A 14,353-nucleotide genomic window follows, 5' to 3' on the forward strand; every position below is an offset into this window, starting at 1 on the left:
GAGCCACTTGAAGCGGCCACAACGAATTGCCAACATTGATAAATGGCTAGCGGGTGCACATCTGAGCCGGGGACACAGTACCAGGACGAGGACGAGGACGAGTGCGAAGGCGAGCGTGTCTGGAGCTCAAAGCCAGGGGACAGACCACAAAATAAGCGTAAATGATATGAAGACATATCGTAAAAGCAGCAGCAAATTGGAAACTGAAACAGAAAACCCCAAAACACACACACCCACACAGAGACACCCACACACACGCACAGATGATGGAAACAGTCACATGAGATCTGCTCGACACAATCTGTGGTATTCTGTGGTATTCTGTGGCATTCTGTGGTGGGGCTTAACACCAAAACCAACGCGCATAAAACGAGTGAGAGAGAGAGAGAGATTGTGGGGGAAGGATGGGGTATGGGGGATACCATTTGTTGACTCTTTTTGTTGGCTTTAAAACTGGACCACACAATGTAATAAATTAGATTTACAAAACTTGATGCGAGAAATGCCGCCGCCAAATATTTAACACCAATCAACATGAGAGCGCAGGAAACTTTTTGGCCGCCCAACAAGCAGGCCAACAAGCAACAAGGTCCAAAGCTGGCTGCCGAAGGAGTCCAAAAGGCAGGCAAAACAAGAGCAAAGAAAAAAAAAAAGGGAAAAAGGAAAAACTTTGCCCTTTTCACGTCGACTCGCGGTGCTCATTGTCTCGAGTTGTTCAAGTCGTTGTCGTTGTCGTTGTCGTTGTCCTTGTCGTTGTCCTTGTTGTCGCGGGACATTCGCTGGGCGAAGACGAAAGGTGTCAGCAATGACAAACACTTTTAACTAACCAACTTTTGCTGGCTTGTTTCATTTCGCTGTGACTTACTGGCGGCTCCGGCTTGCTGATTGTGTTGCCCCGATACCAGACGACAGTTTAACCCATGCAAACAGCAAACTTCTGCGGGGCCATGCCCCCCACCCCCAAGCCCAACCCAAAGATGCCCGGCACGGATATGGAGCGGAGGAGTCGGTGGCAGATTTTGTGGCATGTGGCATGTGGCATGTGCCTGTGCCTCCTCCTCTCCGCTAATCATCGCAAAAGCAATGGTCTCTGCAATCTCGTTTCTCGTTTCTCGTTTCTCGTTTCCCGCTGCCCAAATGGGGCCCATCAATTTTACAACTGCTCTGCAGCTGGGGTCGCGAGAGGTGGATACAGGTGAATCAATCACACGCATTATGCGATGGCTTTGCTTTTTGTGTGAAATATATATTCCGCCGGGCTCCACCAGCGAGACAGAAGGAGTCGTCTTAGATGGGCTTTGATGGGGGCAGGGGGTTTATTTGGATTTTGGCTTACCATATACTTTTTATGGCCCATATGGTGTGGGTGATTTTTATGCCCCTCTCTGGGGCCAGTGTTATTACTTGTAAGTGGGCGAATGGAACGATGCCACACTTGCAGCCAGCCCTCGTCCCCCTCGCCATTTTATGACCAGCTCTTCCTCCTCTTTATGTATATTTCACGTCATTTGCTTGGGCTTTGTCATTCCGAAAAAGAGTCTGAAAGGAGGCTACGGACAGAGGTGAGAAGAGCCAGTGCTTAGGCACACATTTATTAGGAGGTCTTCGGGAGAGCTCTTCTTGTTTAGCCCCGGATGAGATGATGGTAATTGATAGTTGCTCTGTCCCTCAGATCCGAGCACTGCGGGGATCTGTGCGGCGGGAATGAATGGCTCGAATTCCACATAAATTACTTGTGTAATCCTTTTCGCAAACGTTGATCTACTCTTAAGGGCTTAACACGCGTGGAGAGCTGGGCAAAAAGCTTCTCTAAATCAAATTTTTATGTAATTGCCGTCTCCGCAATGGAAAGCCCTCAACGAATATTATTATTTTTGTTATTTTTTGTAATTCTTTGTTATTTTTATTGCTGCTGAAAACATTTAAATTCCATTGTTACGAGTATTGTGACAAATTGAGGCGGCAAACAAAGGAAGAAATTAAAACGAGTTAGGAACTGAAGGGCCAGCGAGAGTAATGCATCGACTAGGGGGACATCCTGTACTCGGCTTTGGCCCGAAATCTGCCTGTAATCCATACGTGCATGGAGACCCTGCTTGAACGAGTACAGGATATCCCCGGCCTGTTCTCTCCCGTGTATGTCCATCTCTTTGGCCACCCAACTGGAGACCTGACTGGGGAGTACCCTGTACTTGGCAGCTGGTACTGTGCTGTGCCGCCCTCTTTCGGTATTAATTAGTTCTATCCCCAGCTCCTGGAGGGCACTCGTAGAGGGTATCCGTTTCGCCCCGACTGCTGCCGTCTGCTATCTCCTGTGTAAATGTATGCTCTCTCTCTTCCAGCTCTTGCCCTCCCCATCCCCCTCGCTCTCCCTGCACCTCTGCTCCGGTGTTGTCGCTCTCGACTGCAGTCATGGCTCGTGGATTTGAATAATTGTGCAGCAGCGTGTAACGGTACATGGCATGGGAGAGTGGCAGAGTGGCAGAGAGGTAGAGCGGTAGAGCGGTAGAGCGTGTGCGGGAGTGTGTGTGTGCTCTCAATGTTGTTGTTGCTTCCGACTCCTCTCCGCTCGCTTCTCTCTCGCTGCACAAACATGCTTTTTCTCACTTTCCATTCAGGCTCCCAGCCTCTCACTCTCTCTCTCCCACTTTCGCTCTCTCCATCTCTGTTGCTCCGCCCAGATATGTGCTATATTTTGTTATTGTTAAATATGTTTTGCTACCAATGATACCCTTTTTGCGGAGGAGGGTATGCCGATTGTTGGCAAGTGTTTGCGGCTCATCGAGGGATGCAGAAGGAAGGGGCCAAAGCATCCTTATTAATTGCTGGAAATCCTTCAAAAGAAACGAGGGGGACCGTTGCGAGCCGCGGCACGGGCCTCGGCTCTACTTTGACACTTGCCACCTGGCAGCTGGTATACCCGGTCAGTACATATGCGAGCCTATTAGTTATGTTATAAATCAAATATATTGTATAGGTCGTTTGGTATCGCTGTTTCCAAAAAGCAAGATTTGATTTTTTAGCAACAAAAAAATTCCGAAAAAATCTGGCAATCCGTTTAGGAGATTTGTATTTAATAGATTCTAGCTGTTTCCATTTTTATTTACATTTGTGGCTATTTTTCTATTCTCACACCAACACCAGCCGTTTTATCTCGCTAGAGGGCGCACACTGCACGAGGAAGAGCGTGCGAGAGAGAGAGAGAGAGAGATTGAGTGAGCGCCATTGCAATTTCCTTTGTTCCTTCTGACCAGATCTAATCGGCAATCTGGTAGATCATTCTCTATGATTCTGCGCTTTTGGCTTTCTCCTGATTTCGAAAATATGAATGCCACAGTTTTACGTCCTTTATGGAGGACGTTTGAAGGTTGAAACCAACTTGATGCAGGGTGATATTACAGAAGTCCTGATACGAAATGCTGTTGCTCTAGCTCTTGTAGTTCCCGAGATCTAGGCGCATATCCTGGGGTCGGAAACCCTTCCTTCTGCCCATCTAATATACCCCTGCATTCTTTGAGTATCGGGTATAAAAAGACCCATCGGCGAGGGTATCCTATTCTGCGGCTTTCAAAACTAACAATCCTTTCATGTTTTACATTTTTTTTGTTTTTGTTTTTGTTTTTGGTGAGTGTGTTGCTGCTGTTGCAACATTCGTGGGGCAAACAAAACGTTTGTATTTTGTTGCCGGGGATTCGTTGGGTATGCCGCTGCCGCTGTTTGTTGTTTGTTGTTTTTGTTCAAATTAAAAATGATTTAGATGCCAGCAAATTGAGTTCACTTTGGATATAGTTTTGTGTGCGTTGTACTCGTGCTCGTGCCCTGGTTGTGGCCCTGCCCCTGCCCCTGCCCTCTGCCTCTGCCACTGCTCGGCGTGTAATTTAATTGTTTGATATTTTCCAACACAGCCCACTCTTTGCATGACATGTAAAAACCGAATGTCCTGTCTGTCTGTCTGCCTGCCTGTCCCCCTGTATCGTTTCATTTCAATCAGGCTTTGGCCATTGTTTGTTGTCAGTGGATGTGAACCCAAAAGGAAAATGCAATTTCATGGCTCTGCAACTGTATTTTTATTCCTTTTCGGAATACTAAGTTTTTGCATATAATAAATGTACATACATACATACATTCGTACATACATTTGCATACAATATATGAAACAATATCGCATATTGTTTGCCTTCCAAATGCCAATTCTTGCTGGCATTGCAATTAGACAGAGGCGAAGCATGGGGGCAGGCAGCCAGCCAGCATCTAAATTAAGCCCAGAAAAATGCAACAGAATTGCTGAGGGACACACAAAATATGTGCAACATTTCACTCGGCTCGGGCGAAGGAAAGGAAAGGAAAGGCTGGCTTTAAATGATCTCGTAAAAAGAGAGAGACAGAGAGAGGCGTAAAAGGAAATTTACGGAATGTTTGCCTGCCCCTGCTCCTGCCCCTGGTCCAGCTCCTGCTCCTCTGTCCATCGGAAGAACAGACACAAGACACAAAAAAAAAGAAAAACTACAACTTAAGCACCCACCCGGAAGTGCCGTTTTGGAATTTGTGCCGCAGGAGAGAGAAAAAGGGTCAAAACACTCCACCCAAACACACACTCAGACACTCACACACCCACACACCCACACAAAGTGTTCCCAAAATCACTTTCGTCCTGATTTTTGGGTCGGCCCAGGTGCGAAGGGCTCGACAAATAGTGGTTTATTCTCTAAAGGGTTTCAAGTGCGGCCTATCCTGTGGCCTGTGTGGCATCCTGTGGAAGTATCTATCGCCAGCGAACGAAATCGATTGCCAGAACAAATAGATACACATATATCTTTTCTCTTGTCGAGAGGGCACGGGGGGGGGGGGACACTCACTTGACTGGACACTTTCATTTAAAGCCAACTTTTGGGTCATAAAAAGCTTTCTTCTACTTCCATTTCAGCCCCTCCACTCCATTCCACCCCCTCCACACCCCTCCAGGATTTTTCTCATCTTTTTTTATGATTCCGTCTGTCCCTTCCATAAAGATTGCTGCCAAGCAATTGAATCCATTGGCCACGATTCCCTGCCCTGCTCTGTCCCGCCTGTCCGCCAGTTTCATAATCAAATACATAACTTTATTTATGCTATAGTCCCGTGCCCCCACCCCCCCATTGGGCCAAGAGGCGCTACAAAAAAAGTTTCCACCAAATTTGCTTACATTGGCGAAACAATAAAATTCCATTGTCTAGGAGCCCAAGGATCCCAAGGATCCCAAGGAGAAAAAGGATGCTCCGGGGCTGGCCGGATGCTATTTTGTTAAGTGCGCGAATGTTGGCGCATAAATAAAAATATAATTGAGCCGAAAGCACCCCCTATCCCCCACCCCCCAGCCAACATCCCCGGCATTCCAGCAGCCCCATGGCCCGTGGCCCCTCCGCCAAAGATCAGATTCCTGGCCACATGGCCTGAGGCATGCCGCTGCCGTTGCCGCTGCCGATGATGAGGAATGTACAATCCTGCCTCCTCTCGTTCCGCCAATATTGATATTGATTTTTGGTCCAGTTCAAATAAATTAGCTGCCATTAATTGGAAATGCGGGAAGCGGCGGAGACACGACCCACTCAAGCAGCAGTGCACCAATTGGGCAGCCAAGAAGATTCGTTGCCAAGGCTTAATTGATTGGCCTCGGCCCCCCCCCCCCCCCCTCCACCATCCACCTTCCACCAATCGTTAGTTGTCATTGCATTTAATTGCATTGGCAAAAGAGTTCCACAGCCACCTCCATCTCCACCTCCACAGAGAAGCAGCTATTAAATAGGTAGACACTCCTCGCCTCCATGGGGCATCCTGCCCCCTGCAGCTTGCAGCTTGCACCTGGTACAACTTTTATTCCATCGAGGCAATTGAATGCTCAACTTGTTCTAGTTGTTGTTGTTTTTGTTGTTGTTGTTGTTGTTGCCTCGCCTGCTGCCGTTGATGCCTCGGATAATTGAATTAAATTAAAATTGCCTGGAAGCCATGCCCCCATCCCCTCCCCCGTCGAACCCCCAGCCAGTCTGCCACCCTGCCTCCCCGCTTCCCTGCTGAGTTGGCATTAATTTTATTTTATAGAAACTTCTGTTTGCGCGCTGGGCCATTTAAAATTTTAATTGAATTTATTGCACAAACTGTTTTGTAGTTTTTGATTTTGTAATTAGTGCACTGTCATGCGAAGCTGCAGGTTTTTTGGGGCATAAGTACTGCAAAATTATACCGTGCCGCCCGCTTAAGTATGCTTAACAAATAATTGGATTACATACATGTATGTACATGTGTGTGTGTGTGTGTGGTGCATGTGTATAGAGGAAACCGAATACACGTGCCATATCCGACACTTGTGGAGCGCATCAGGCATCAGAAGTGGTAAGCATATCCTAGATGTGCCACATAGAGGGTCCTCCATTTCGCAGGGATAATCTCTGAAATGTTGCATAAAAAGAGGCCTTGGCTGGAAGATAAAGTTCAGAGAGCCGAGAGCAGAGAGACCCGAAACCTTTTCGAAAGCCCAATCAATGCCTCGGACAAAGTGGAGCCTCATTAGAGTGGACATTTTTCCAGGAACAACAAAGGTAACGAGTGCAAACACATGGCCCCGCACCGGGCAGTGGCATCAATCACTTTGCCACACACAAAAATGTCATTGCATACAAATCGCAATTAATTTGCACCCAGAGCCAGTGCCAGCCCCAGAGCCAGCCCCAGAGCCAGCCCCAGAGCCAGCCCCAGACCGAGGAGGCAGCACCCAACTCTGGTGCACCGCCAACCGATTGTCGTGTTTGTCTTTCTCCTGTTGCAGCTGCCACTGCAGCAGAAGTAAAGGCAGAAGCAAAAGTCTCCTGCTGTCCCTCTTTCTCTCTCTGCCACTCGGTATCCATGGCATGGGCATGGGCATGGCTTTCTCATCGGCAAAGTTGTCTGCCGTGTTTGCTTGCATGTCAAATTCTCATTTCATTGAAATCGACAAATATTGACTAAGAACTTCGATGCAATCAACGCTGCTGCTGCTGCCAGCGACTTTTCCCAACGACAACTACGACAAATGGGCGTGGCCTCTCGACATATCTGACGGACGGATGGACGGGTGGACGGGTGGACGGGTGGACGGGCAGTAGTAGAAAGTAGCAGATGAAAGCCGTCTATCTGTCTGTCCATCCGTCAGTCATTCAGATATTGGCATGGCAATGAAAGTGAAACTCAATCGAAAGAAAGAGTTTCAGTTCCACTTCGAGGAATCAAGAGAAGTCTGGTCTGGTCAGGTCAGGTCAGGGAAAGTGAAAGCCAGGAGCATTTAAGCGGAAAAGCGAGACTCAAAGCTGGATCTTATCTGCCAGGACAACGAAGGACGACAGGCAGGGCAGGGCTGGGCAGGGCAGGGAAGGCACTTAGTTATTAAAACATTGGCCCACAAATTGCTACGCAACTTTTTGCTCAATAAACTAAACTGCAAAACGGTCCATGGCACTTAGCCCGTTGCGAGGAGGATGGAGGTGGAGGGCGGTATAAGACGGCTAAAACACAGGACACACAGAGCACAGGACTCTGGGGACCTGCTGCTTAGACACATCCTTTGAAGCCGTGCCCCGGCAGCCGCCCCGCCCCAAAAACACCTGGGGAACGGAGTCAAAAAACAATTTTCGCTCATTATCATTTCAACATATTGTATGCCCAAGTGTTTCAAATTGTTCCAAGAGCGAAAGGCAGCAATGGAGCAAGGACGAGAACGAGGAGGAGGAGGAGGACGAGGTCGCATCCTGATGAAGAAGTTTTCCCTTTACATTGTTCTTGTTGTCTGTCGGAAAGGTGGTGTGGCAGGTTGGCAAACGGCAAAACGGCAAAACAGCAAAACGGCAAAACGGCACAACGGAAAACGGAAGGTTGTTGTAGGTGCTGCCTGAAATCACTATGCTCATAAATGTGCCATGAATAAATTAACTCGCTGAAGAGCGCCAGAAACCCAAAGCCGAAGCCGAAGTGGAAGCCGAAGCCGCAGCCGCAGCCGAAAGCCAGAAACAAAGCCCCAGCCACCGCCGCAGAGCGAGACAACGATACAGGGCTTAGAGGGACGGAGAGAGACAGAGAGAGACAGAGAGAGAGAGAGAGAGATGGGGTTGGGAGGGGTTTTGGGCATTCTGCCTTAGATTTCAAGCGAATGATAATAATAATTGAGGCGCTCTGCGGCCCAAGTACATTGCTTAGATAATAACAGTGTACGAGTGCGTGTGTGTGTGTGTGTCTGTGTGTGCACTGAGAGAAAACTATTATATTCCGGGATCTACTGCTCGTAAACCATATCTGTCCATCTGCCTTGGGCCTGGATCTCGCCGAGAGCCATCAAATGTGTTATTCCGACTTCTCCAAGATGTCCTTGAGGATAAAAGATGAAATCCTCAGGATTATCCCAGCTATCTGGAAGAAAACTTCAATCGTATCTGACGTTTCGGATACGATTTCGTAGTCCCCCAGAGGGCATTGAGTTTTCCATTGATTTCCCTTTCATAACAACCGTTTTGTTGCTCATAACAACATCATTATTTCGAGAAACAAACAACAACCAGTCCAGGATCGATTGTCTCTGTCGCTTCAGTCCTTTGAGAGTCCGCAATGTCCTCGATACCGAATCGCGCCACCATCAGGCAGGCCTCGGTGGCCGCCCGACAGCGCCAGAGCCGCAGCCACCGCTTGACGCGCCACACATGCTTCACCATGAAGCGGAACGCCGTCTTCCAGGTGCGCAAGTCGCTGGTGGAGTACGTGGACGTGGAGCTGGCCGACATGGAGACGTCGGTGTTCTACCAGCGCATCTTTATCCTGGCCAAGAACGGGTGCCTGGAGCCCGAGGTGGAGGCGTTGACCGACGTGGAGGAGCCGCCCACCAGTGCCCCGGAGGCGGAAAAGAAGGAGCCCGAGCTGATGGCAGCCGAGGAGGAGGCGCCAGTGCCCCTGGACGAGACCACGCAGGGCTCCACCACGGAGATGTCGCTGGCCAAGACGGAGGGCACCGAGGAAGCGACCGCAGATGCTCCAGGCGAGGGGCCTGCCACACGGCTGTCCACACAAGATCCTACACAGCGAATGAACGCGGAGGCCGACGCTCAGGCGGAGGTAGTGACCCGGACCTTTCGCTTCAGCGAGGAGAACGGCCCGCCCTCGGACGCGGCGTTTGAAGACGAGGAGGAGGAGGAGGAGGAGCCAGAGCCCGAGGCGGAGTCGGAGCCGGAGCCCCCCAAGGCCAGGGACTACTTCGAGACGTTCTGCGAGAAGTTGCAGGAGCTGCACCACAACTGCCAGGCGGAGGCCTTCACCCCGGATCCCGTGTGCGGGCTGTTCATCTACATGGGCGACTACTCGCTGCTGATGCTGGAGGGCAGCGAGGACATGATGGGCTGCTTCTGCCGCCAGCTGGTGGCCTGCAGCGACGAGTTCTGGCTGAGCAACCGCGTCTTCCAGACCGAGGATCACATCACGCACCTGTACACCAAGGAGCTGACCTTCCGCCGCATTCCCGGGGTCTTTCTCAACGAGAAGTTCCCCACCTCGACGCCCACGGACGAGTACCTGATGGGGAAGCAGCACATGATCATCAAGGAGAAGCTCCTCATCATCTGCCGCCTCATAGCGGAGAGTCTGGCCCCCTCCGAGCCCAGTCCGGACCCCGACAAGGACCAGGAGCACCACCAGTCCGTCAGTAGAGTCCCCTCCCGCCAACGCTTTCAGGAGCTTGAGGAGGAGCGAGAGCCGGAGAGGGTCATCAGCACTGCCGCCAGTCGAACCGGGAGCAAGGCCCCTAGTGTGGCCCCCAGCACGGCCCCCAGTGCGGTCCCCAGTATGGTCCCCATTATGGTCCCCAGTAGGGCCCCTAGCATGGCCCCCAGCATCGCTGCCAGCACGGCCGCCAGCGTGGCGGGTTCCTTGAAGGCCAAGTCCTTGGAGCAGGTCGAGTTCCTGTCGGTGGACGTCTACCGCAAGTTTCTGCCGGAGATCCAGCGCATCGAACTGGTGCTGGCCTCCACTCGCTTCTACTTCACCCTGGCCGAGTTCCTCGACCTCTACGGCACTGCGCCGCAGGCCCCCGACGAGGACGGCCTCTTCTGGCCCATCCAGAACAACTACACGCCGCCCAACATCTTCCGGCGCACTCCGTTCGACATCAACCTGACGTTCGCCGACTACGTGGCGGCCAAGATGAAGACGGATGATGATCATCACAGGGAGTCCCATCTAGAGTTCGACGACCCCGAGCAGATACCCGAAACGCAGCAGCGACCACCAGATGGGGACAGGGAGGCCGGTCCTCCAGCCGAATGAATGGGCTCTCTCTCTCTCTCTTTCTCACTAACAGTTTTCTTTTCTTTTTGTTGCTGTTGTTGTTGTGTGTTCCAAGTGTTTCCACATCTCTATCTCTATCTCTCTCTCTCTCTCTCTCTCTCTCTCTGTCTATCTTTAAACGATTTGTAAAATTAGGAAATTGGGCATTTTCCATGCTCTTCTGTTGTAGTATTTATCCGGCGAATGACAGTCTATTCCAAGCAAAAATTATTGTAAGCCAACAAACAACAATTAAATTCAGTAAATTCCTACCCCCGGCTCACTCGCATCGCATAAGATATCGCACTACCATTTCGCTTCGAGGAAAGATCTGCAGATAATCATCCCCGGCGAATGCTTCCAGGACTCAGAGGAGGATCTGAGTGAAGGGTGGCCATTGCCTGATCTGTTACTCGGATTTTTCGCCCAGTGTAGCAGCCATCAGCATCGACATCGTCATCGTTGTGGGCTGTTATCTCTGGGACTCGCGTGCTCGGTTACAATGTTTTCGGCTCTGTGCACATGACTGCATCCCATTCTGTGGTTGCGGATGGGGCTGGGGATGGGAGTCTGTATGGGGACAGGTTGTCTTGTTTTGGCTTGCCACTTGAATGGCTCCGACTTTGTTAACATAAACATAAATTTGTGTGTGTGCTCAGCCGCGGAATACTCGTACGAGTACTTGCACTCCCTCCTCCACCTCATGTGTGTGCTTGTGTGTGGCATCCATCCTGTAAATGGGGAATGTCTTTGGGTGGGTGTGTGGGTGTGGGGGTTTGGCTTTTAACATAAACCGCATCAGACGCCAGCTGTCAGCTGTAATACCGTTGGAGCCTCCAGCTGTCAAAAGACGTGGCTGCCATTTAAAGTCATTCGAAAAGAAAAACACGAAAAAAACACGAAAAAACCACAAAAACCAAGGAAGAGAAAAGCAGAGGCTTAGTTTCGCAGAGGGCTCAAGGGTTACCAAAAAAGGGTGCCAGAAATCTCTGCTGCCCTGCTCTTGGGCCTCAACAATTAAATTAAATTACTGCAAAAAGAGAACAGAGCACAACGAGAGGTTAGACCGAAAAACATGTTTAGAAATTGAGCTGGAAAAAGTTAATTAAACTTTGTGACCTGTCCTCGGGCCTCAGGGTTCAGGCTTTGCCTTTGCCTTTGCCTCGGAGGCTGCTTCTGATGTTTTTGGGGCGGACATGCACTGACAAGGACACAATTCAATCAAGCGCCGCACCCGGAGACGGGATAGTGTCAGCGCATAAACAAGGACATTGCACTCCTGGGTGCCACTGCCACTGCCACTGCCACTGCCTGCAGGTCCTCGGTCCTCGGTCCTCTATGCCACTATGCCACTATGGCTGATGCCCCTAAAAACGAGAGGCAAAAACCCAAAAACATTTTCCGCTGCAGTTTTCATAAACTGCCAGACAACGGCGGGCAAGGCCAGCCAGAGACAGGCGAGACAATGACGATAAGCCGCTGCTGCAGTGCAGCTTCCCTCCCTTCGGCACTCCCCACTCCCCACCGCTCCCCGCCACTCCCCACCGCTCCCCGCCACTCTCCACTTTCTCTGGTGTGGACACGAATGCGGCGGCCCTGGACTCGTAGTACAAGAATGTTGTTTCGGTTACCGTGTGGTGGCCCCACAACTTGAGGCGCAAACTCATAAATTACACGACAGTGACCCCCCTCCCTCCCCCCCCCCCCCTCCGCACCTCACCACCCAAAAAAAGAGTCTAAAAAGTGTCTAAAATGACTTTTGGCTGCTGGTGTACTCGCATGTAGTCGTACTTCTGGTGCTTCCACTGCCACTCTGTTGCGGCTTCCTCCATCAAAAGTGAAACTGTTTGCTGCAGTCGCTTTGGGGGCGCTTGGGCGTGGCCACAGCCTCAAAGCCTTTGGTCTGGGGCGCCAAAGAGCAAGGATAATTTGAGCCAAACTCAATTTGCTCAAATACCCTTAGAAAAAGAGCGAAGAAAATTGTGGAATCGACACCCTTTACACCTGTTCTTTAGAGGCTGCTCGAAAGAAGTGTAGAGAAAGTTTCCAGCCTTCTATGTGGGGGAAACCCAGCCCAGAGGCAAATTTCAGAGCCACTAATTATAGGAGCTCTCCACAGTCCTTCCCTGTACGGGTAGGCACATCATCGGATCATAATCGATTCAATGAGCCCTTCACAAAGAAGCTCCACGGCTTAAAAACCTACAAAATGTTAATCGAAAATACTTTCTAATGAAGTTTGACGTGAGGGCATTGAAAACTTCGACCATCCGCTCCAGCCTGTTTGTTTGCAATGTTTTCAAACAGATAAAGAGAGAGAGAGAGAGAGGGAGTGAGGGAGAGATGTGAGAAAAGAGTGAGCAAACAAGAGCAACTAGCAACTAAAATATATATTATGTGCAATGTAGACAAAAACGAAAACAATTTTGCGGCGCGATAAACGAATTTCCAGACTTTTGTTTCTGCCCTGCCCCCCCCCGGAAAAGTGCAGCAGCAGTGCAGGAGCTTAGTGGAATGGATTTTTTGTTGGCAGCAAGAAGGCAAGTCAAGGATAACATGGCTACATTCTCCAGATTTGCAGGCAAACAGCAGAGAGGCTGTCCCGGCCCCAGATCCGGGTCTGGCGTGGCGTGGCATGGCGTGGCGTGGCGTGGCGTGGCGTGGCATGGCATGGCATCGCATGGCCTAAAGCGGAATTGTAGCCAAGACAGGGCAGCGGAGGGTGGAGGGGAGTGCTTCTGACACGAGTTTAGATTGCATTGCCCCCCCTCGACAGCGTTTGGGAACATTTCAAAAGCCTCCTCCGATGGAGCAGCAGGCAGCACCCGAATCCAACCGAAACGAGTTGAGAATTGCAGGGAACTCTCTCTCTCGTGAGAAAACTGGGGTACTGTTGGATAAGATCTGCCAGGAGTGGAGCTGCAATTAGTCAAATGAGCAGTGGATGAACCTCATATTTCACAGGGGGATAAGACATCTTCTGGCATGTACAAATATAGGAGTACGTATAACCCACGTACCGAGAGATGTAGGACCCCCAAGGCGCCACCAGCAGCAGGCAGCAAAAACTTTGCCAAAAAATATATATCGACTGGCCCAGAGAAATCGCGTGGGCCTCTGCTTTGCCGCGTTCATGCGGCCCACATTCATCATACGCCTAGTGCGCCGAAAGAGCTCTTTAAATCAAATTAAATGCTCCCAAGTTTATTTCCCAAAACAATTTCCCTTTGCCATGTGGCCGTGTGGGCATGCGGCCATGCGGCTTTGCCTTTGCTAGTGCCTTTTGCCAATCTGTGTGACATGGCAGCAGTGGAAAAAACTTTGGCCATAAAAATGCTCGAAATGTCCTTAAGCCGCAGGGCGCGTCTATAAATCCAGTGGAAAAATATGAAAGAAATTAAAAATAATATGGCACATAAAACCGCAAGCAGCGCACAAGGCACAAGGGCGGTGGGTGGGGCGGCCTAGTGGTGCGGCGGCGGCGGGCGACGGCGGGCGGTAGTGGGAAATTAAGCGTGAAAAAAATCAGTGAAAATGCCTGGAAAATAGAGCGAAACATATCCTCAACGACTGACGACTGAAGGACTGAAGGACTGGCTACTGGCTGGCAGGCGCTGTCTGGCCTTGGCTGTGCAGACCGGATTCTGCTCCGCCCACCCGCATCCTGGACAGAGAGGATTTTCCATTGCCATTTCCATTCTGAGGCCAGGCGGCGGGGGTTTTAATTCGGCCATTAAGGGTATCTCCGTTGCCTATCCCCCGCGTGTGTGTGTGTTATATATGCATAATTCGTGTCTATGTGTGTGTGTGTGTGTGTGTCCTTCCATTCCCTTTCCCCTCTCCCCCTCTCTCCCTCTCTCTATTTGTGTGATTCCCTCTTTTGTTTATCTGGAATTTGTCTGTCGCCATTTTATTTTTTACACTTTTTTCCACCCTCCCCCACCCCCTCCATATTTATTATCATGTCGGTTTTGGTTCTCGTTTCCGTTTCCGCTTCCGCTGTCGCTTTCCTGCTCTAATGAAATCCTCTCCTCCGAGTGTCCCT

General features: G+C 50.4%; 2 protein-coding genes across 3 annotated transcripts in view; one reads left to right on the plus strand and one right to left on the minus strand.

The window, feature by feature from the left end:
- Positions 1–14,353, minus strand: part of LOC108152444 (intraflagellar transport protein 172 homolog) — a 33,207-nt gene that overhangs the window by 16,836 nt on the left and 2,018 nt on the right. The gene's annotated exons all lie outside the window — the stretch shown is intronic.
- LOC108152447 lies at positions 8,475–10,608 on the plus strand. Its single transcript, XM_017281801.2, has one exon. It carries the CDS (start codon positions 8,605–8,607, stop codon positions 10,306–10,308), a length of 1,704 nt encoding a protein of 567 aa, XP_017137290.1. The 5' UTR covers positions 8,475–8,604; the 3' UTR covers positions 10,309–10,608.

Source organism: Drosophila miranda, chromosome XR (assembly GCF_003369915.1).
Source record: "Drosophila miranda strain MSH22 chromosome XR, D.miranda_PacBio2.1, whole genome shotgun sequence".
In the NCBI taxonomy this organism is placed as follows: Eukaryota; Metazoa; Arthropoda; class Insecta; order Diptera; family Drosophilidae; genus Drosophila; species Drosophila miranda.